Genomic DNA, 24729 nt, shown 5'->3' on the forward strand with positions numbered 1-24729 from the left:
CATATTATACCTCTCCATATGTTCATAAATCCTGCCTCTCAGGATCTTCTCCATCAACTGAGGTAAGACTCACTGGTCTATAATTTCCTGGGCGATCTCTACTCCCTTTCTTGAAAAAGGGAACAACATCTGAAACCCTCCAGAACCTCTCCCATCCCCATTGATGAGGCAAAGATTATCACCAGTGGCTCAGCAATCTCCTCCCTCACCTCCCACAGGAGCCTGGGGTACATCTCATCCGGTCCTGGTGACTTATCCAACTTGATGCTTTCCAAAAGCTCCAGCACATCCTCTTTCTTAATATCTACATGCTCAAGCTTTTCAGTCTGCTGCAAGTCAGCACTGCAATCACCAAGATCCTTTTCCATAGTGAATACTGAAGTAAAGTATTCATTAAACACCTCTGCTATTTCCTCCGGTTCCATACACACTTTCCTACTGTCACACTTGATAGGTCCTATTCTTTCATGTCGTATCCTCTTGCTCTTTATAAAATTGTAGAATGCCGTGGGGTTTTCCCTAATCCTGCCCGCCAAGGCCTTCTCATTGCATCTTCTGGCTCTCCTAATTTCTTTTTTAAGCTCCTTCCTGTTAGCCTTATAATCTTCTAGATACTTTTCCCTGAGAATATCTGTTTCGAATTTAAGCTTCCAATCTCCTGCCTGATAGCGGCATAATTCCCTTTACTCCAATTAAACGCTTTTCTAACTTGTCTGTTCCTATCTCTCTCCAATGCTATTGTAAAGGAGATAGAATTATGATCACTATCTCCAAAATGCTCTCCTACTGACAGACCTGACACCTGATTGGTGTGCCTGAGCTGTTTTTGTTCCTTTTTTGCATGAAGATAGGATTTGGGGTTGGTGATTGTGCTGCCTTGCTTTTCTTTCTTGGTTTCATGGCTACCAGGAATTGAGGAATTTCAGAGTTGTGTACTTTGAAAATAAGCCGAACCTTTGAATCATCGGGCTCAGTGAGCAGAGCTCCTGCCAGCATTGAACAAAAACCAAAGTGAAAACACCCAGTAAATAGATTTGAGAAGGATGATGGGATTGGCCGAGAAGAAAATTGTATGAAAGAAAGAGTTTTGAAGACAGCAGAGGAGAGGTAAAGCACACATGGGGATTGAGAGAGCCCCTCATTGTTAAATTAGACACTTGGCAAGTGTACAGGTAAGAGCCTAGTTCAGCAATGAAAGGAAATGCATTAGGGATTGTTAAAATTTTGCATGTTAAATAACCAACATACAAAATGATTAATAAATAGTTTGGAAACAGAATTCTGTTAACTGTGATTATTGCATGTGTCAGAGAGGGGTAGAGAGAGAGAGACAACATTTTGCATAGAATCGCACCTTCACTTACCTGCCCATCACCTCTCTCTGGTGCTCCTCCCTTTCCTTTTCTTCCATGGTCTTCTCCCCTCTCCTATCAGGTTCCCCCTTCTCCAGCCCCTTCCACCTATCAGATTCCCAGCTCCCCACCTTCTTAATCAGACTTCTTCCCCCTTCCTTTCCAGTCCTGATAAAGAGCCCTGGCCCAAACCATTGACTGTTTATTCCCCTCCATAGATGCTGCCTGGCCTGCTGAGCTCCTCCAGCACATTGTATGTATTTTGCATGGACCTCGTACAGACCGGATCCATTGAATGGCCTCTTCTGATGGCATCGGATTTGTGTAAGTCCTTGATTTAGTGCAGAAACAGTTAATTGGAGTTGAAGTACAGATTAATCAGGCTAATGTGAAACAAAAGGCAACCGCCCAGATGAATGGACGTAAATACAGACTCACATATGTTCCGGAAGTGCGAACCTATTCTTAATTTTGTATGTGTGAAGTACACTCCAGCAAACAGTGGCATTCAGCATTTGTTTATTAATCCTTTGGTTTGAACAATACAGTGCAGTAGGCAGCCCGGAGCCAAACTTCTTCAATGCCAGTTACAATTGTCGTTAAAGTTAACCTGGGAGCCCTCTCACTGCCCACAGACTCCTTTGAATATAAATCCTCTCCGTTAGAATAAAGGTGGGAGAGGGATACAGCATTAGAAGTGGGAAGGATAATTGGAGAGGGGAAGTGAAGATGCTGTATCCAATACATGGAGGACTGAGAGATTTGTATGTAATAGTATTGCTATCTAAAGAAATATTGTAAGCATATGCAATAAACAAAGAACTGATACAGAATATAAATCTCATAACTGTAATCTACTTCTCCATGGCAGCAGAGCAGTAAGAACATAGTTTATACAGCTCGTGCCATTGGAGTTTAGAGTTCAATTCCGATGTCATCTCTAAGGAGCCTGTACATTCTCCCTGTGGAATGCACGGGGCTTTGCCAGAGTTTCCTCCCACAGTCCTAAAGGCGCATTGGTTAGTAGGCTAATTGCCCTTTATGAATTGTCCCGCGATTAGGCTGGGGTTAAGTCAGGGGCTGCTGGAAGGGGCTGCTCCGCGCTGTATGTCAACAAATAATAAAAATTAGACATAGCAAGCCAAATAGAAAATTAGTCTGTTAGAGGATCAAACTTGTTAATACATCTACCCCTGTTCCCAGATCAGGGGTTGAATTAGCAACTGAAATATTATGTATCTTAGTTAACTGTCTTTGGTTAATAACATTTGGTTAACTATTGTTATTTGGGGGATCTTCATGTGAAGAACTGTATTTGTTCTGGACGACTCACCAGCACTTTCCCGAGAGCACACAGGGATAGGCAGTAATTGTTGGCCTTCCCAACTTTGTCACACCCCAGCTTTGAGTAAAAACCAAGTTAAAAATCCAAAATTAATTAATTAGTTAGTATTTGTTGGTTAATATTTTTGGATTAACATCAATAGGTAATATTTATGTGGTTTGAATCCAGTGATTAACATTTTTTGATTAATGTTTTGCTTATTTCTTTATGTTTGCCATCTTTAAAGTAGAATGAGATGTCAGACTGACTTGAAACTTTAACAGTTTTCTCTCATACCTAAGGAATTGCCACATGAGCAAATGCAACAGAGGAAATCCTCAATCTAGTTATGAAAGCATTATGCACAAACACTGGAATCCTGTTATCCCAATCCTTGCACATCACACACACTGGAATCCTGTTATCCCAATCCTTGCACATCCCACACACTGGCTGCTGTTGGAGATGGATTCTGTTTCCCAAGTTTTTGCCCTGCTTGTGACAGAATGGCAGACCATCTCTTGCAGATTGTCCAATCAGTAACCTGAGGCCAGATAGGGGCATCTTAAGCTCTATTTTGCCAACTTGCACTGCCCAGACCAATCATGTCTATGTTTTGAATCCTTTTTGTTCAGCTTGTTTGGAATGAAGGTTTTTATTGGTATTATCCAACTTCAGATAAATTACAAATCATGATCCTGGGATTTGTTCCTGATTCCTCATGATTGCATATAAATCAAGGTAAAGACCTCAAGTGCAAAGTTCGCTTTCCCAACTTTGATTAAAAGTTTCTCTGATCGAAGCAAGAACATTCCCCAAGCTGAAGGCTTTGCTCTCTGGGTACTCCAAACTAATCCCACTTCCCCCTTCTCTCCCACTTTACTGAATCATCCCTGAGTTAATCCCATACCCCCTTCTCTCTGCCATCCCTGCATAATCCCAAACTAATCCAATGGGACCCCATTCTGCCACACCTCTATACCAAGTATAATTTAACAATGTTTACCCTCTTTTCCCAAACCACTAATTCAATTCCAAATCGGTCCCACCTGCCCATTTCTCTCCAATACCCCTGAACCAATCCCAAAATAATCCCACTGTCTGCTTCTCTCCAAAACATCTATATCCATCCTAAATCAATCTCACTCCTCCCTCTCTTCTGCACCCTTGCATCCCACTGCTTCACAACCATTTCCTCTCCAGGGCTTTGAATCAAATTTCAAGTATTGCCTTTGCCATGTTATCTTGTAGCTGCTTCTGTGCCCTGCAATTATTTTGATTTACCTTATATGATACAATGATTTTTAACTTCCCTTTTGTAACAAAACATAGTTCCAACCACCTCCTTACAGAATATATTGTAACTCTATAACTCATAACTCTACCTTCATTTATCAGACTATTAGACTGTTGGTGGACAGAGCACTGAAGACAATGTGAGAGCTACCAGACACACCAAACCAGCTGGTGGTGTAGTGGCATCAAAACTGGGCTTTGAAGGGAGTGGACTGGGGTTTGAATCCAGCTGGTTCCTTGCACGCTTTCCATCTGTGTTGGGTTGAGTGTTTTTTAAAAAAAACAGACAAATGCTAAGGAAACAGAAAAAAAAAGGCACCCGATGTGCCTTAAGCAGTGAAAAGGAACAACAACAGCCACACAAGACACTAAGGAGACATTAGAGTGTGTATCGCAAGTGGCAGAAAAAGAGGATTCCACTGGACGTATTGATACTGATGAGGTTTTCCTCTCTTACTTCATGCAGATCATGGCGTCTTTACCCTGTATGTTCTGGCACCCTGGAGAACAGATCAATATTTAATCGTGAATAATTTTCACTGGTCAATAACTGGTTTTACATGCTCTGTTCACTCATGCCCATCTTAGAAGGGTCTCTCCCAAACACATTTGTAATGGGCTTGTGTGTGACTCCACTACTAAACAACCAGGGCTAGAGAACTGACATTACGCCTTCTTGCCGATCATCTCCTAGGATAAAATAACAAATATTTCCCATCATCCAATACTCCCTACTCTCTATTCTTTTCAACACTTTAAAACCAATGTACTCTTCTGCTATCCATTTCCAAATCACATGTTCTCTTCTTCCCATCAGTTAATCCCATTATTTTCCCTCTGCGTATCACATTTTTCTTGATCACTCATTCCCAGTTCTCCCACTACTTTCCCAATTTTTTTCTATTAGAACAATAGGTCAGCATAGCGCAGTGTGTGCCAATTATAGTACCAGTCTAAACTAATCCCATCTTCCTGCATATGGTCAATACCCATCTATCCATCCTATTCATGTCTCCTGTCTAACATGAATAAGCTCTTTTTGGGCCTTTACACACCATCTCTTACATATTCCAATCATATCTGCTTTTGGCACCTCCCTAGCAACATACTCAAGCAACTATCAATCTAGATGTAAAAATATGTGCTTTGCAAATTTCTGTTAAATCCCCCTTGTTTATCTTAATCCTGCACTCTTTAGTAATTGACATATCCAACAGGGTCAGACTCTATCTATCCTCTGCATGTCTTTTATACGTTTTCATCCTTCTATCAGATGTCAGAGTCCTCAAGATGTCCCGATGCACACCAGTGTGTTCAGTTGAAAACCCTTTCAGAGCATCACCCAGAAATTATGCTGGGTTCTTCCTCCTGATCACTGTGCAGGCAAAGTGTGCAGTTCGCTGCGATATAGATCCAGGCCAGAGCATGATGCCCTCACTGAGAGAGAAACTCTCATCACTTCAGGACAGAGGTGTAAAAGCAGCCATGTGGTAGCATTGCTCTGTAGACCCCAGAAAGAATGATGACAGGGAGAGAGGTTAAGGGTGATTTAGTATAAATAGAGGAGGGGAGTATGAAGTCAAATACATCATCAGCCAGAGATGGCTCTTGATTTTGTATAGGATTAGTTACTTGGGATTACAGATAAGAGTCATCATCATTGACACAGAGAAGAGTTCTGCGTTATGGTTACGTACAACCATGTGGGTGACATCAGGTTACAGTCAGTGACTGGGAGAGAGGCTGAGATGGGTTGGTGAAGGGACAAGAGTGTGTACCATGATCAAGTGTGATATGGTGGTGGGGGTGATAGGGTCAGGTTTATGGTCGGTGATTTGCCAGTAGGGGGGGATGTGGGGTTGAGGTATGTGGTCAGCATTATGGTGTGGGAGCCGGTGTTACAGAGAATGATCAGGGAGGAGGAGATTATCACCAGGAAGAAAGCAACTGTTTCAGCACAAATTTACCTGCAGTTCGAACACCTGGCTTCTTGTTCCTTCAGCTTCAGGTCCATGAATGCTTCTTTGCGCTGCATGGCTAGGATAACATCAGAAACGTGATTTACATGAGCACCTTCTCCATTCTTCTCCTCCTCTCTGTGAGCCTCAAGGCCCAAGGGTGGTGTCTTCCCCTATAATTCTTCCTTTCAAACATTCCCCACCTAGCTCCCCTAAGGGTAATTTGTATCGGCCAATTAGCTGACATGATGAACTAATTAACATGTGATGTGGGAAGATACTGTAGCATCTGGGAGAAAACCCAGAGGGTCACTGGGAGAACATGCAGCCTGCACACAGCTAGCACGGGAGATCAGGCTTGAACCAAGGTTGCCGGAGACATGAGGCAACAGCACTAGCAGTCACACCAGTGAAATGGGTCTAAATGCTTTGTGTGTGTGGTAGGTTGTGTCTAACAATCTTTTATTGGAAGCTTACCAGAAAAGTTGATGAAGGAACGGTGGTGAACCTTATCTACGTAGACTTTAGCAAAACCTCTTACAAAGTCCCATATGCGAGGCTGGTCATGAAGGTTCAGTCACTTGGCATCCAGGATGAAGATATAAAAATTAGATTCAACATTGGCTTAGCAGGAGAAACAAGAGAGTGGTACCAAATGGTTGCCTCTCTGACTGGAGGTAAGTGACTGTTGGTGGTGTGCCGCAGGGATTGGTGCTGGGCCTGTTGTTGTTTGTCATCTATATCACTGATTTAGATGATGTAGTAAACTGGAGCAGCAGCTTTATGGACTCCAGCAAAATTGGGAGTCTAGTGGACAGCAAGGATGGCTATCAAAGCTTGCAGTGGATCTGGACCCATTGGAAAAATGGGATGAAACATGGCAGGTGGAATTTAATGCAGGCAAGTGTGAGATGTTGTACTTTGGCAGGACAAGCTAGGTTGGGACATACACAGTGACAGAAGGGCGTTGAGGGCTATAGAACAGAGGGATCTGGGAACGCAGATCCATAAAACCTTGAAAGTGAAGTCACAGATACAGTAGATCGAGTCATAAAGAGAGCTTTGGGCAAATTGGGCTTCATAAATGAGATGTTATGTTGAAGTTGGTATAAGCAGTGAGGTTGGGTGAGACTAGAACAAAAGGTCATAAGTTAAGGGTGAAAAGTGAAATGTTTTAGAGAAACCTGAGGGGGTTCTTCTTCATTCAAAAGGTGGTGAGAGTGTGGGATGAGATGCTAGCAGAAGAGGTGAATGTGGGTTCAATTACAATATTTAAGAGTAGTACATGGATGGGAGGGGTATGGGGGGGACTATGGCCAAAAAGTGATTGTTGATGGGACTAAGCAGAATAACAGTTTGGCATGAACTAGATGGGTCAAACAGCGTCTTTCTGTACTGTAGTACCCTATGAATCACTTTGATAAGTGAGCCTTGACAACTATGTCAGAGAATTCAAAATGAATTCAGACCACTGAGAAAATAGAGACAACATTAAATTCAGCCAGGAATTTTGGATTTTCCCAGTGTAGAAAGAGTGAAATTTGCTCTCACAAAGGAACTGGGGGTCACTCGGAGTGAGCTTCAGGAAGGTAGGAGAGATAGAAAGATGTGGTGATGGGGAGAGGAGGAAGAAGGCCCATGTGTAGCATAACCATCAATGGAGAGTAAATGGGCTGAAGGGCCTGCTTATCTGTACAACATGCTGATGTAAATTATGTGTAGGTAAATGCATGTAAGTTCAAACTGTAGGTGAAGAATCTTCCGGCTCCTTACCTGCCAGTTGGATGTTTAGTAAATCCACCTTTTTTTTCAAGAGGTCGACATTCTCCTGTTTATATACAAACAAATGATTAGTTACAATATGGCAGCTTTCACCCAGGGCCTGTGTTTGGCCAGGATCTCCTTCACTGTGGGGCAGGATGGCCCAGAGCATTTGTAAATACAGGACAGGCATGGCCTAGTCCCTCTGGAGGCAGCCTAGGATCTACTTAGTGCGGTACAGGAAATTCCCAGTCCTATCCCTGTGGGAGAGGAGTAGGATCTGTGTTAGTTTAGGTAGCGAATCTGCCTCGTTATGATCTTGCATCTTATTGTTTATCTGCACTGCACCTTTGCTGCTGATTCATTCTGCATTCCACTATTGTTTTATCTCAATGTGCTGTGTAATGATTTAATCTGTATGGTCGGTGTGCAAGACAAGCTCTTCACTGCACCACGAGACAATAATAAACTCATTCTGAATCCGGTTCCAGAGATTGGTGATTTGAGAACCAGCCAAATGGGATTCAGATGTGGGGTGTTACACTCGCAGAGGGCAAACAAAATGAGGTAATACAGATGAAAGGTGGCAAACAACCGGCACTGAGGAAAGACCATGGGATGGTATCCACAGATCCCTGAATGTGGGGGACACATGGATAGAGTGGTTAAGAAGGCTTGTGGGATACTTGCCTTTGTTAGCTGGGACATGGTGAGCAGAAAGGTGATGACATGAGTTAGGCCATATCTAAAGCACAGCCCTGGGAGCAGGCTCAGTGGGGAGCAGGCGAGGTAGGCCTCCGAAGCACTCTGTACAGCCCTGGAAGCAGGCTCAGTGGGGAGCAGGCGAGGTAGGCCTCCGAAGCACTCTGTACAGCCCTGGGAGCAGGCTCAGTGGGGAGCAGGCGAGGTAGGCCTCCGAAGCACTCTGTACAGCCCTGGAAGCAGGCTCAGTGGGGAGCAGGCGAGGTAGGCCTCCGAAGCACTCTGTACAGCCCTGGAAGCAGGCTCAGTGGGGAGCAGGCGAGGTAGGCCTCCGAAGCACTCTGTACAGCCCTGGAAGCAGGCTCAGTGGGGAGCAGGCGAGGTAGGCCTCCGAAGCACTCTGTACAGCCCTGGAAGCAGGCTCAGTGGGGAGCAGGTGAGGTAGGCCTCCAAAGCACTCTGTACAGCCCTGGAAGCAGGCTCAGTGGGGAGCCGGCGAGATTTACAAGGATGCAGAGGACTGAGAGGTTCACTGTGTTGTGGTTGGCTCCTTTGGAATAGAAGAAACTGGCGGGAGATTTAATAGAAGTCAGGAAATAATAAGAGGCGAATACAGCATGAAGAGGAATGTGCTTTGGTGCCTAGCAGGGAAGTATATAACTGGCGGGCAATGAATAGACAATGGGTGTAATGGGTGGGAAGCTGGTAGGGTGTTGATAAAGCCTTTTTCTTCAAATAAGAGTCAGGTCTCTGGGAATTCATAAATGCAGGAGATTCTGCCGATGATAGATATCCAAAGCAACACATATAATGCTAGTGGATCTTAGCGAGTCAGGCAGCATCAAGAGAGGGGAATAAGCAGTCAATATTTCAGGCCCTTCAAAAGGAATCTGGGAACTTTCTCCCTGTAAAGTCTATTGATAAAAGTGTGCAATTGAGCACATGAAAAGTTGTATCCCTTAAAGGGACAGACTGAGAAATGGGGAATTGAAAGGTGATGGACAGTTCCTCTTTTTGGCCAGTATGGATGTAATGGTCTGAATGAATTCTTACAATATCATGTAACTGATGTGAGGCCAGAGGCTGCTAATGTTAAACAGTCCCTCATAAAATCAGGTTGAGAATTCTGTGGAATCTTGTGTCCCCTGAAAGCAGTGGGAATGTGCAATCCACTTCCCTCAGGGAAGGGTTGAGGTAAAGAAAAGAGGTGGCTTGAAGCTGAATAAAGACACATGGGGGAGAGGAACTGAAAGAGATGGCAATGTCAGGCGATGGAGAGAGGTGGAAGGAGATTGCTGGACCATACAAACTCCAGCGTGGAGCAGAATCACTTGTTGATAGTTGTTCATCTGCAATCAGCTCATTAGGAAGAGCCTGTCTGGGCTGCTGGGATAAGGGTCACAGGTTAGCTAACAACTGTTGCCAAAAGGAAGCAGGAAGTTTTCAGAGTGGGCGTCAAACCATGAACAAGGATGCAGCAACATTAAACACTGGCACTGATCCCTCGCCCTCCAGGAGCAAGCAAAGGATGAAAGATCCGGCTTCACTGGCAGACTCAAGAGGCAACAATTAGTCACCGGCTTTTCATTCTATTAATAAGTATGACCTTTCCTGTGGGGAGCAGATATAGAAAGAGCCAAGGTTTGTCACTCTGACACCCCAGACCACTTTGATCACCACTGTATAGTTAAAGTGTCAGCTTTGAGTATGATGGACGTGGGTTCAAACCCCTCTCCAGATTATGCCAAGCCGATGAGAATGTCTGTTTTTTGCTACATACTGTCAGGGGAGAGGACAGGAAGTTGCCAACATCCAAACAAATATCAACTGGTCAGTATAGCACATAAGTGAAGAAATATCATGCAGGGGTCCCCAACCTCTCGTTATGCCATTGACCAATACCATTTAGCAAGGGATCCATGGTCCCGTGATAGAGGAAGCCTTCCTGTCACTCAATAATAAGCAGCGTGGTGCCGTAGTGAGTAGTGCAGATGGAACCTCTCCTGTTTCCTCCCCCATCCTAAAGACACGCTGGCTGTTGTTAATTATCTAATGCATATTATTCCCCTAACAGAGGTAGGAGGGTGGTAGGGGAATCCAGGGTCTGTTTTTCAGCATATGAGGGAGAATAGGCTGAAAGGCAATAAGTAGTGGAATGGGGTCGCTCTGGGGGCTAATATAGGTTCACTGGGCAAATGGCCTCCTTTCTTATCATAAGGAATATGAGGAATTTTTTAAGCTCTTTGATTGCAGCCCCGATATCTCTTAATTTCTCCAATATCCAAACACCTCCAACAAACTCAGTAACTGAATCTCCATAAACCGCTCAGTTCAGAATTCCAAAGGCTCGCCATACTCTGGGTGAAGAAGTTTATTTTAATCTTAGTCATGAGCTGCTGTCGACTTATTTAGAGAACATGACTCGCTCCATGGTTCTACTGCCACAATGTGGTCACTCACAGATTGGAGGAGTAAAACTTAATATTCCGTCTGGGTAGCCTCCAACCTGACGGCATGAGCGTAGATTTCCCTAACTTCCAGTAATTTCTCTCCCTCCCCCTTCTCTCTTGTTTCATTCCACAGTCTGGCTCCCCTCTTATAGGATACTTGGAAGTGTGGAGGAGCAGAGGGATCTGGGGGTACATGTCCACAGATCCCTGAAAGTTGCTTCACAGGTAGATAGGGTAGTTAAGAAAACTTATGGGGTGTTAACTTCCATAAGTCGAGGGATAGAGTCGCAATGTAATGATGCAGCTCTATAAAACTCTGGTTAGGCCACACTTGGAGTACTGTGTCCAGTTCTGGTCGCCTCACTATAGGAAGAACGTGGAAGCATTGGAAAGGGTACAGAGGAGATTTACCAGGATGCTGCCTGGTTTAGAGAGTATGGATTGTGATCAGAGATTAAGGGAGCTAGGGCTTTATTCTTTGGAGAGAAGGAGGATGAGAGGAGACATGATAGAGTTATACAAGATATTAAGAGGAGTAGATGGAGTGGACAGCCAGCGCCTCTTCCCCAGGGCACCACTGCTCAATACAAGAGGACATGGCTTTAAGGTAAGGGGAGGGAAGTTCAAGGGGGATATTAGAGGAAGGTTTTTTACTCAGAGAGTGGTTGGTGTGTGGAATGCACTGCCTGAGTCAGTGGTGGAGGCAGATACACTAGTGAAATTTAAGAGACTACTAGACAGGTACATGGAGGAATTTAAGGTGGAGGGTTATATGGGAGGCAGGGTTTAAGGGTCGGCACAACATTGTGGGCTGAAAGGCCTGTAATGTGCTGTACTAGTCTATGTCCTATGTTATGCCTTTTCTTCTCTGCACCTGCCTATCATCACCTTCTAGTGCCACTCCTCCTTTCCTTTCTCCTATGGACAACTTTCCACCCTATCAGATTCCTTCTTTTTCAGTCCTTTACCTTTTCCACCTATCACCTCCAAGCTTCTCACATTTCCCACCCACCCACCTTCTCATCACCTGAACTAATCTATCAGCTTCCAGCCTCTACTCTTTCCCCAACCCCTCCCTTTGTATTCCAGCTTCTACCCACTTCCTTTCCAGTCCTGATGAAAGGTCTTGGCCAAACCGTTGAATGTTTATTCCTCTCCATGGATGCTACATGACCTGCTGTGTTCCTCCAGCAATATGTCTATGTTACTATAGAAATACATGTCCTTTGTCTTATAATAGTGAAGGAAGCAATTGAGAGTAGCTCCAAGGGAGTTAAAGCAATAAAACCCATGCCAAATCAGGTATGGGAAGGAAGTTGTATCTAATAAAGTTATTGGGGCTTGCTTTTTCCCATTGTGTTCCACAGCCTCTCTGGGGCCGTGTGGTGTTTGTACAGATTCCACTTTTAGGTATTGTGACGTGTGTGTGACGTGTGTGTGTGAGTGAGTGTGTGTGTGTGTGTGTGTGTGTGTGTGTGTGTGTGAGTGTGTGAGTGTGTGAGTGTGTGAGTGTGTGAGTGTGTGTGTGTGTGTGTGTGTGTGTGTGTGTGTGTGTGTGAGCGTCGGCTTAGTGGGACGCAGAGAAGGCTAAGGGCTGATAGGTGTTGGGGGCACTGTGGCTAGATATACAGACACTTGAACTTTGTTGTGTAGTTTAGACCTAATTGAAGAGGGCATGGTGAAAATATCTGCAGAGACACAAAAACGTGCCTGTGTCATTGAGAGTGAGGAGGGAAGCTCTGTTCTGTAGATGGCCAGGGCATCTGGCAGAAAATGGCAAATGGAATTTAATCCTGAGAAGTGCAAGACAATTGGTCTGCAGTAGGCGGATAAAAAGTACTTAAAAACATGGAAATACAGGGGGATTTCTGAGTACACATACACAGATTCTTAAAGATGACATTACTGGTAAATAACAAACAAGAGAAAACCTGCAGATGCTGGAAATCAAAGTAATACACGCAAAATGCTGGAGGTACTCAGCAGGCCAGACAATATCTGTGGAAAAGACCAAACAGTTGACGTTTCGGTCCTGATGAAGGGTCTCAGCCCAAAATGTCACCTGTTTACTCTTTTCCATACGTGCTGCCTGTCCTGCTGAGTTCCTCCAGCAGTCTGTGTGCATCACTGGTAAATAAGGTGGCTTAGAAGACATACAAGATGATTTTCTTTATTAAATGAGATGTTAAGTATAAGAACAGAGAGAAATTTCTAGAATTTTATGCGATGCTTGCTTGACCATTACTTGAGTACTGTGTAAATTTAAGGTGACAAGTTACAGGAAAGGTGTGTTAACATGGGAAATTTGTGAGGACGTCACCAAGACTGGAAAAGTTTTAACCCAGAAGGAATGACTCAATAAGGTGGAATTGTTTCCTTTGGAAACAGGCAAGACTGATGGGAGTCTTAACTTTCCATTCTTCCTTTTGCACCGGTTATTGATTTATTGTAAGATATTAATTTTTATGTATTGCGCAATATGGCTTCCACAAAACAATTTCCATGATATACTCTGAGTGGTAATTGTGTCTATACATCTGCTCATTGATGCAAATACCTAATCAGACAATCATGTGGCAGTAACTCAGTGCATAAAGGCATACAGACGTGGTCAAGAATTTCAGTTGCTGTTCAGAATGGGAAAGAATGGGGAAGAAGTTTGATCAAAGTGACTTTGACTGTGGATTGGTACCAGGTGGGGTGTTCAGATTATCTCAGAAATGGCTAATCTCCTGAGGTTTTCATACACTACTTTCTGTTACAGAGAATAGTTCAAAGATCAAAAACCATCCAGTTTGCGGTAGTTCGGTTGGTGCAAGTAGCTGATAATGAGAGGAGTCAGAGGGGAATGGCCAAATTGACCCAAGCTGATAGTAACTCAGATAATCAGTGTGGTGTGCAGAAGAGCATCTCTGAACACACAATGTGTTAAACCTTGAAGTGGCTGGTCTACAGCAGCAGAATTCCACACTGGTTTCCACCCCAGTATCTAAAATATTGGCCTCTGAGTGTATATCAGTGGTAATAAACCTGATTATAATTCTAACCAAGGTGTGTAAAATGATCATGGGCCAGGGAAGAGTGGTCTACAAAGGATATATTGTACAGTCCCTGATAAAGGGAATATTAACTAAGGGGCTTGGATTTAATGTACTGAGGAAAATAGCAAACGAATACTTGAAAATCTATGTCCTGTGAAGGGACTCATCGTATCTTTGCAATTGTGATTCAGCTGTTTAGCGTTTGTTTTGACTGGCACAGATATGATGGGCTGAATGTGCTCTTTCTATGTCACAACTTTTCTGTGACTTGTGATTTTATAGATTCAGGTCAAGACTTTACAGAAGCATAGATTCATAAATACAGGAAGCCACTTGGCCCATTGTGTTTTTGTAATTCTTGCAGCTCAGTAACCTGAATACCCTTGTAGTGTTTTTATGCTGCCAAATGAGAAAGTCTTTCTCTTTTTGCAGTTCCAGAACTTCACAACTCTCCACCTGAAGCCATTTCTCTTCTTTTCCCCTTTGTTGGATTCATTTGCATATCTGTGGGTTCGTTGCTAGGGAAGTGTGGAAAGTATCCTTCCACCAGTAAATTTTGTGACACTGTGAAACTAAGACAAATTGCCACGGGATAAAACACACAATAGCACAAACACACACACACACATACTCACCTGGCAGGAAGATTCAAAGGATGGGATGGCTCTTTTGTTAAACAGGTAATTATATGGTTGGTGTCTGTTCCTCAGGTTATTCAGATAATTTTGTAAGCCCTCCTTCTCCCCCAGAACCTCTATCATCCTTTCCAAGCACTGCTTATTGGACTCCACAAGTTTCTCTAGTTCCTTTGTATTATCATCCAATTTTACGGCTGCACCCTTCTTGCACTCTTCATTTGCCCTTTTCAGGTTATCGATCGTCCTCTGCTGATCAACCTTGGCCCTCTGCATCATTTCGATTTCTCTCTCAGCTCTGGACAGCTGCTGCTGAACTTTCGCTTCGAAACTTAAAGAAAGCGGGCTGCAGTTGGCTTTGATTTGGTTCAATTGATCTCTCATGTCCCATCTGTAGGCAAGCATTCCACTGGCCAGTTTGCTGAAGAATGATTCATAATTTGCTTTGATCTCATTCAGTGTAGTCCTAAAGTCCTTGCTCATAGAGGTACAGTTTCCTCCAAAGTCCCGCAGTTGCTGATACAGTTTTCTTATCTGGTCTTGCACTTCTATCTCTTTCAGTTTCTGCCTCATCTCCATGAGCTGCAGATCAGACGTGCACTTTGCAAGCTTCATTTGGTTGTCAGTGTTGTTTCTCTTCAAGCTGTTACATTCTGTTTATAAGATGGATGGTTGGAGTTACGAAAGATATGGAAACAGCATTAACATTTGCTACTTGCTATTTTCATATTCAGCAGTTACAGTACAGAATTTGTTATGGGAATGGTCAGGCAGAATACATTTGGAGCCCAGTCCGCCAGCGCCTTCGGGGACAGTGTCAGTGCATTGTGGAAGCAAGCTGAGCTGCCACATAGTAGGATTACCACAACTAGCAGATGCAAAGGAATGTGAACACTGCACTACAGTGCTCTCTGATATGTCTGCCATCCAGTGCGATCTAATGACTTCTCACGTGGAAGTAGAAAATACAAAGTATATCAAAGGTTTCTAGGACTACTGTATAGACTGAGGCCATTCACTCTTTGTATTTGCTTGACATCATCAAAGTCAAAGAGTAATAGAGTAATGCAGCATGTACATTGGCCCTTCAGCTCAACTTGTCCGTACTGACCAGGATGTCCATCTAAGCTAATCATATTTGTCTACATTTTGCCCATTTTCCCCTCAGTGTTTCCTATGCATGTACCTTTTAGATGTAGCTGTACCTGCCTGCACCACTTCCTCCAGTAACTCATTCCATTTCAGACCCTTTTGCATGTAGAGGTTGCTCCTCAGGTCCCTTTTAAACCCTTCTTCATGCCTCTACTTTGATATTCCCCATATTCAAAGGACTTATCAATGCCGCTCATGATGTTATACAACTTTGGAAGATCACTCCTCAATCTCCTACGCTCCAAGGACTGAAGTCCCAGTCTGCCAAAGACTCTCCCTATAACTCGGGCCCTTTAGCCTTGGCAACATTCCAGCTGAAGGACGTATTTCCTGTAAAAAGTTAACAGAACTGTACACAGTACTCCAGCTGTAGCCTCACCAGCATCATGTACAGCTGCAACATATTGTCCCAGCTTCTGTCCTCAATGCCCCAACTGACGAAAGCCAGAGTGCCAACAGCCTTCTTCACCATAGTCTACCTGTAGCACCACTTTCAGTGAACTCTGTGCTGCTGTGACAAATGAATGCCCATGCTACTATCTCGCTGGCCACCCTTTCACTCTTAATATACTTGCAGAATCTCTTGGGATTTTTATTTAACTCTTCCTGCTAGATCTATCTCAAGCCCCCATTTTGCCCTCCTCTTTTTTCTCTTGTGTAGTCTTACACTTCTTATATCTTCTGGGTGATTCACTTGATCCTGACTGCTCAAATCTGATGTCTGCTTTTTTTTTCTGACCCGTGAATCAATATCCCTCATTAACCAAGGTTTCCCAAATCTGCCAGACTTGCCATTCTCCCTAACAAGAGCATGCTGTCTCGGAACACTTGATACCCTGCTTATAAACACTTTCCCCATGCCACACAGTCTCATCCAATCAACTTCTGCAAGTTCCAAGATTGGCTAATGGCTCCAAGATTGGCCCTGCCCAAATTTAAGACCTTAACTTGTGGACTGGTCCTGTATACCTCCATAATTATATTTATTGGTCACAAGGTGGCTTTCATTGACACGCCAGTCTCCAGACCTTACCTTCTTCGCTAAGAGAAGGTCTTGTGTTACACCCTGTCTAGTAGGACCTACTGTTTGATTAAAGAGGCTTTTTTAAATACTTTTAACAAATTCCGCACCATCCAAGCATTTTGTATGATGGGTAATTATGTAATGTAATTTTAAATCTCTCACTAATTCTACCCTATCAATGAAATCATGGCTGACCTCAACCTAGTTTTCTGCTGGACTAAATCTTAAACTCCTGGTCTTACTAATCTTCATCTTGAAATTTGTTGGGAAGTATCTCATACTCCCATGACAAAAAGTTTCCTTATATTACCCATGGATTGAGCGGCTGCTAATTACAATGACTTACCTGGAAAATAGGGGTTGAGTGGTAAATAATCCGTGCAATTCTATAAATCAAAAGGAAATAGAATTATTATCATTCAGCACACAATAATGTTTCTGTGCTTTTCCTTTGTCAGATCTTTCATCCAAAGGAAATAACAATGTTGTAAGATCTTCCCTTGATAAAAGCACCAGTGTGATATTTTAGGAAGACACCAGCAAAGAGAGATTGTGTTTGACCTCATTATTGATGAGTAAGCAACAGCCAGGATGGATAGGAGACCTCTTTTCTCTTTTGTGAAGTTGACTCACAAAATCCTCAGCATCCATTTGAGAGGGAAAAATGGTGTTTAAATTGTTGACCATTCATCAACGGAACTAGGTTGGGAAATTAACATATCAATGCAGCTATAAAGAAGGCAAGACAGCGGTTATATTTCATTAGAAGTTTTGAGGAGATTTTGTTTGCTACCTAAAACACTTGAAAACTTCTACAGAGGTACTGTAAAGAGCATTCTGAGAGGCTGCATCACTGTCTGGTATGGGGGGGGGGGGGGGTGCAGGGCTACTGCACAGGATTGAAAGAAACTACAGAGAGGTGTAAAATCAGTCAGCTCCATCTTGGGTGCTAGCTGCCGTAGTATCCAAGACATCATCAAGGACAGGTGCCTTAGAAAGGTGGCATCCATTATTAAGGACCCAGGACATGCCCTCTTCTCATTGTTACCATCAGAAAGGAGGTACAGAAGCCTGAAGGCACATACTCAGTGACTGAGGATCAGCTTCTTCCCCTCTGCCATCCAATTCCTAAATGGACATTGAACTTGTGAACACTACCTCACTTTAAAAAAAATTATTTCTGCTTTTGCACTATTTTGAATTTAACTTTTTAATATACATATATGTACTTACTGTAATAGATTTACTTATATTTTTCTCTATAGTATCATGTTTTGCATTGTACTGCTGCCACTAAGTTAATAAATTTCACGACATATGCCGGTGATATTAAACCTGGTTTTGATTAATCAAAGTTCGCACTTCATTGTCACTGCAGAAACAACAACGAAACTTTGTTGACCCCAGGCCGACAACTTAGAACATAAATTCTACTGTTCTCTTTGTATCAATACTCACTCAGACCACTTCTCCAATTTATAACGCCGAAATAGGGGATCTCTGGCTGGCCAGATGATTGATCCTCCTCCCATCTCCTGGCATGGGGGTTCCTCCTTGAGGTGGTGGGTCTCTGCAGAGAGTTATTGCTATCTTGTATCTGAAAACCTCTGCTTCGATATTCAATCCTTTCCAGTTGTTGCATTTCAGTGTTATTGGCAATGGGTTAACTGACTGACCTTTATCACCTTTTCATTGGCTCCAGTCCAAGCCCGTGTCCATTATTGACCTTCTTCCGCAAGTGACATCTGACAACTGGTAATTTATGGCTCTTTGTTTGAAATCTGTCATAGAACCAGCAACCAGCCTGAATCACTCAGGGCAGACCCAGACCCTACAGTCACAAGCCTGCATGCTATATCCAACCAAAGAACATCTCACAAATAACTTTTTATTTGGAAATGATCTCTGCTCCAGCAGATTATCAGGAATATCATTGTTTCCACTTTAAAACAGTAATCAAGCCAAGCAACACACAAAATGGAAGTCACAGAGCCGCTTCACAAAATGGCAGCCTCCATTCCTTCACCCTCATGGCAAGATCAAAGCCAATGGTTTGTCTGTTTCCACAGTCCTTGACCCAATCAAGTTTGATATTTCCTTCCATATTTTAATTCCTCCATGGCAACAAATTTAAAATATTTATCAAAATATAGTACCTCAATGCACTGCAACACCCCCAGTTCTGGCACTGGGATCAACAGATTAAACTCTGCTTTCAAATCTCTGGAATGGAGCTCAAATATGTGATTTTAATGTCTTCTGCTGTCAATCCTCAAGCCTCCTTTTCTCTCCTTTCAGCCTCAGTCTTTGACTAAATCCTTGGCCACATTTTCATGTGGCCTGATACCAGTGCTTGTGTAATAACTGAACTCATAGTTGGGAAATTCCTGACTCCAAACTGAGAGAGATAGGTCAGGGGTAGCTGGTGAGCTGGATAAGGATCTGACAGGAAAGAATTTGCATGGCTCTGGAAAGAAGGTAACTAAGGGGACTAGTTTAGAATTAGTTACATAAAACTGCTATAGACTTCAAAGCCTCCTTAAGTACTTTCTGTAGTATTGTTGATGCAAAAGGCATGATACGGCACAGTTACAGAATTACTGAGCCATAGACATCAATAGCTCCAAATAAGACCACTTGGCTATTATCCACATTGTCCAACTCAATCCCACTTCCCAAGTTTCAGTCTGTAAACATGAAAGGCTTCTCGCATGCTTATCCCATCCTAATTTAAACATACCCAACGTTTCTACCTCCATCGTCTTTCCAGATCGAGAGTTCCAAGCTTTTGACACATTCTGGGTAAAAGAAAATGTCTCCACAACCCCCCTCTAATTTACACTTATTGATTTAAGTCCTCTGGTAATTCACAGCGCAAAAGAAACTTGTTCCTACCTATCCACACTCTCCAGATCCCTCATAATTTTATGCACCTCATGAATCAAAAAGGACTTGCCTTGTACAAAATGCATCTTCTCATAGTCTTCACTGTATTTTTCATTTGTTCTGTGAGGTTGCCATTCTTGTAATTGCAGCTTGTCAGATTCTTCTTTAGACTTCTTTCGGCACCTTTCAGGTTTTGGACTTCCTTGATCAACTGAACTGACTGGTTCTGACTGGTCTCAAGGTGAGATTGGTGGCTGCTGTAGGTGTTTCCATAGATCATGAAAAGGATAAGCCCCAGAATTATCAGCATCTGGATGAGACTGGTGAACAGGAGACAGTACTTGACATTGGAACCACAGTCGTTGGGTTTCATTGTCTTGTAGTCCTTTGTGTTATAGCCCAGCTTCTTCATTGGGTAGCTGTTGTGGTCCATGGCTGGAGCTCACAAACTGCAAAGCTCCTCTGGAAAACATTCTGAAATACTGAAGAACAGGATGGGTGGGGTGACCTGCTGATGGACAGCTACGAATTACATGTGAACACAATCAACCATCCACACTCAAGATGATTGGTCTTTCAGTCTAATCATCTGTCAGACCATTTCCTGCAAACCATGTATTCTAGGGCCCAGAAATAAACAAGCATTGCCTCCCAGCACAGCACAGGAAGTGCCCTCATTCATAATCCCTGACGAGTGTTTAGTTTAGCTCCAAGTTGAGGAGTGGATCCCCTGACACTGGGAGGAAGCAACAACATTCCTGAAGGAAGCAGACTTTGTCCAAACAAAAGGGAACAAAAAAGAACAGTACGAGAGAGGATGCTGCTTATACCGCACAATATATCATTAACGCAAGAGGTTCTACAGAAGCTCGAAACCAGGAATAGCACACATAAAATGTTGGGCATGCTCAGCGAGTCAGGCGGCGTCTATGGAGGGGAAAGGACAGATGATATTATGACATGAAACCCTTTGTCAGGACTGGGAAGGAATAAGAAAGTGGGGGAGGGGAAGAAGTGCAAGCTGGCAGGTGACAGGAGAGGCCGGGTAAGGGAGGATGTGGGTGGGATGAAGAATGAAATTGGGTGAGGATAGGTGGGGGAGGTAAAGGGTTTAAGAAGGAGGAACATAATAGGAGGACAATGGACAACTGAAGAATAGGAGAGGACAGAGGGCCATCAATACTGCCTCAGCACCAATGCCGAGATAACCAATTTCATCAATATTGCCTCCAACCTCCACTCTGCCCTCAAATTTACTTGGTCCATCTCTAACACTTTATCTTGTCATCCCCATCTCCTCTGACATCTTTTACAAACCTACTGATTTTCACACTATCTTACCTACACCTCTTCTCACACTGTCACTTGTAAAAATTATATTCCCTTTTCACAGTTGATCTGTTTTTTCCTGCACCTATCCTCAGGATGTTGCTTTCTATTCTAGAACATTACATAGATCCTCTTTCTTCAAAGAATGGAGTTTCCCTTCCACTACCATCGATGCTGCATCTCCTCCACATCCATAGGACTATAAAGATATAGGAGCACAGTGAGGCCATTCAGCCCATTGAGTGTACTTTGCCATTTGATCATGCCTGATTAATTTCTCTCTGCACTCTATTCTTCAACTTTCTCCTTGTAACCTTTGAACCTATCAACGCCTGCTTTAAATATATCCAATACGTGGCCCCCACAGTTGTCTGTGACAATGAATTCCACAGATTCACCACCCTTTGGCTAAAAAAATTCCGCTTCATCTCTGTTTTAAAAGGATGTCCTATTCTGAGGCTGTGCCCTCCAGTCCTAGACTCTCTCATCATTGGAAACAACATTTCCATGTCAACTCTGATTAGGTCTGTTAATATTCAGTTGGTTTCAATGAGATTCCCTAACGTTCTTCTACACTCCAGTGGGTACAGGCTCAGAATCATCAAATGCTCCTCACATGTTAACCTTTGCATTCCTGGGATCACTCTGGTAAGCATCCTCTGCACCCTCCCCAATGTAATATTATTGGCTAGCTTACCTTCATATTTCATCTTTTCTCTTTTTATTGTTCTTTTAATTACCTGCAGTTGTTTTAAAAAGCTTCCCAATCCTCCAGTTTCCCACTATTTTTTGCTATATTGTATGTCCTCTCTTTTGCTCTGTTTTGTAAATGGACATTGAGGCTATGAGCATTACCTCACTTTTTATTATTTCTGTTTTTGCAATATCTTTAATTTAACTATTTTATATACATATATTGTTACGAACCCTGTAACTGGGTCACTTACCAGCAAAGATAGAGAGGTCCGTTGAAGTCTGATGGTACTATTTTTAACAGTATTTATTGGTAAAAATACACAAAAATAATATCAATGCAAACATACAGATACTACACGTCATCAATACTAAATCTAAAAGTGCGGGTATACTGATAATCAATAAGAAATAAGCTGTATCATTGTCTAGGGGATAATGTATTGTCCGATGGAAATATAAAAGTCACTTAGTTCATTCAGGCTGCAGCCTTTGGTTGGAGTCAAGAGAGAGATTTTAGAAACTTACCAGCTTTTTCCTTTTTATGATGTCAATCCTTCATTTTTGTAGTCGGTCCTTTAGCTAAGCCGTTCCGTGGAAGTCTCGTCATCCGGGCAAGGATGGACACACACACACAAGTCACCACCGGCTGTCGCTAATAAAACACTGTCACGGGATTTCTAGCGTTTCTCCTGGTGCGTCTGAAGGGGTTGTTCCCCAGACCCTCTTTTATCCTTACTCACGGGGTCTCAGATGTCAGTCAGGTTGGGATGATGCAATCTCTCAACCAGCCCCCTCTGGTCATTCCCTGAGAGCTTCAATGAATAGTACAGTACTCAATACACAATTCCGTCTCCAAGAGACAATGGCCGTTATCCATGGCTTTGTCTGGCTGAGGACAGGACACATTCCAAACCTTGAGGATTCTCTCTCACTCCCTGGGTCCCAGACCCAAATTAATAGCGATCTTGCGATTCTCACAAAGGAGGGGGCTACTTTGTACCCTTCAGCCCCTCAGAGTTGTGGCACATTTGTAACAATATATACTTACTGTAATTTATTTATTTACATTGTTTCTATATTTATCATGTATTGCATCATACCGCTGACACTAAGTTAGCAAATTTCATGACATGTGCCAATGATATTCAACTTGATTCTGATTCAAATTCTGATCTGACTTTGACTTCCCTTGTCAGCCATGGTTTCCTTTACAAAGCTTCTTCTTCATTGGAGTGAACTGGCCCTGCGTCTTCTGAATTACTTCCAGAAGCTCCAGCCATTGCTTCTCTACGTCATCACAGCTAATGAACTTTGGCCAGCCCCTCTCTCATTTTCCTGTAGTTACCTTTACTCAACTGTATTCCCATTACATCCAGTTAGCATCTCCCACTCAAACTGCAGTGTGAATTCTATCACATTGTGATCACTGGCACCTAAGAGTTCCTTTATCTTCCTTTCCCCTTTTCCCTCTCATTTAGATTAAAGCCCCTTTCACAACCCTAGTTATGTGATTCCTTTCTTCTTCTTCAGCACTGGTGTCAATGACCCATGAATTCAAAGCCACATCTCCCACATAATCTTTGAGCCACTCATTTAGCTCTCTGATCTTATTAATCCTGTGCCAATTTGCACGTGGCTCAGGTAACAAATCAGAAACGATTATCCTTTTTGGTTCTGCATTTTAACTTAGTCCCATTTTGCTCAAGTTCCCTCAGCAGAACCTCGCTTCTTGTTATTCCTATATCATTGGCACCCACATCAACCATGACAACGGGATCTTTCCCCTCCCTTTCCAAATTCCTCTGCAGATTAGATGTCCTGAACCCAAGCACTAAGAAGACAACTTAGCTTTTGGGACTCACGATTCTCATGACTGAGAATTGTGTCCATTCCCCTAACTATGCTATCCCAAATACAATTACATTTCTCTTCTCTTCCCCTCTTGAAGAGCTCCATGAACCATAGTGGCATGGTTCAGTTGCTCATCCTTCCTATGGCTCCTGCTCTCATTCTCAAAGGGAGCACTGATTTCAGGACTGTTAGGCAACCTCTATGGCTCAGGCTCCCCTAGCATTACCTCTTGGATCCTCCTACCTACCTCACTTGCCATCACACCCTCCCGTCCCTGGCCGCAGACCAACTTTGAAGTAGTTAATCGAGTGGATGTGATTGCCTTCTGAAACACAGAGTCTGTGCACCTCTCTCCTTCTCAGAGGCATCATTGTGTTTGAAGCTCAGATTCCAGATCTTCAGCTTAGAAACTGAGTTTCTTCAGCAACCAACACTTGCTGCAGATGTGGTCGTGAGGAACTGCAATGGAATCCACCAGTTCCCACATCATGCGGCTACGGCACATCATCCGATTCTGAACCTAATTTATTTAATTAATTGTAATTTGGTAGCTTTTAAGTTAATTATGATTTAAAAAAAACATTTCCTATTCTTACCTCACCTATGCCTGCTTGCAAGAGCCTCTTGAGCCAAAGCCTCTGATCTCAAGCTCCTGTATGGGCTGGCTCACACAATCACAACTCCAAACTGGCCTCCAGGAACTTGGCCTCTTCTCTTTTTGCTGAAGCCTCTGTTCCCCACTCTAACTCTATCCACTCACATTATGGCCCCTTCTGCAGTGGCTGCTCTGCTTAAAACTAACTTCTTTCTATTGGCTCTTGCCAATTGCCTAATAACCAAATTGATCTCAAACTTAGCAGAAAGACTCAGCAGATATTCTCACACTCCTTCCCCAACAACGCATCCTGTCCTAACAGGTTTCCTATGTCCTTAATTGCCAACATATGAACCTCTGGTGTCCAGTATATCATTCACCGAAACTTCTACCATCTTCAAAAGGATCTTTCCCTCCATAGCAATTACTCTCAACACGACCCCTTGTCCACTCATGCCTCACCACTGCTCTCCCTCCTGGCACTTAACCCTGCAAGTGTGACAAGTGCTACCCTTGCCCCCTACACCTCCTCCCTCGCCACCATTCAGGGCTGCAAACAGTCCTTCCAGGTGAAGCAACTCTTCAACTGTGAGTCTGTTGGAGTCCATTGCATTTGATCCTCATGATGTGGTCTCCTCTATGTTGACGAGACCGGATGCACTTTATCGAAAACCATC

At 43.2% G+C, this 24729-nt stretch overlaps 1 protein-coding gene across 1 annotated transcript; it reads right to left on the reverse strand.

Annotated features, from left to right (window-relative positions):
* Window positions 1–1854: 1854 nt before the first annotated feature.
* plvapa (plasmalemma vesicle associated protein a) lies at window positions 1855–20066 on the reverse strand. The gene is made up of 6 exons (XM_059991415.1): window positions 19652–20066; window positions 17042–17081; window positions 14520–15172; window positions 7704–7758; window positions 5940–6009; window positions 1855–4472 (listed from the first exon to the last, which is right to left on the reverse strand). The coding sequence occupies exons 1-6, from the start codon at window positions 20012–20014 to the stop codon at window positions 4451–4453; spliced, it is 1203 nt and encodes a 400-aa protein (XP_059847398.1). The 5' UTR covers window positions 20015–20066; the 3' UTR covers window positions 1855–4450.
* Window positions 20067–24729: the final 4663 nt, after the last annotated feature.

The sequence above is a fragment of the Hypanus sabinus genome, chromosome 16 (genome assembly GCF_030144855.1).
Source record: "Hypanus sabinus isolate sHypSab1 chromosome 16, sHypSab1.hap1, whole genome shotgun sequence".
Classification (NCBI taxonomy): Eukaryota; Metazoa; Chordata; class Chondrichthyes; order Myliobatiformes; family Dasyatidae; genus Hypanus; species Hypanus sabinus.

Bases quoted from the DNA above. Each gene is read 5' to 3' on its own strand.
- plvapa (XM_059991415.1), bottom strand. From the start codon at position 20,014: ATGGACCACAACAGCTACCCAATGAAGAAGCTGGGCTATAACACAAAG. The intron at 15,173-17,041 runs GTAAGTCATTGT...TCTTATAAACAG, and splicing joins ACTCAACCCCTATTTTCCAG to AATGTAACAGCTTGAAGAGA. The intron at 4,473-5,939 runs GTAAATTTGTGC...TCTGTTCTCCAG, and splicing joins GCCAGGTGTTCGAACTGCAG to GGTGCCAGAACATACAGGGT.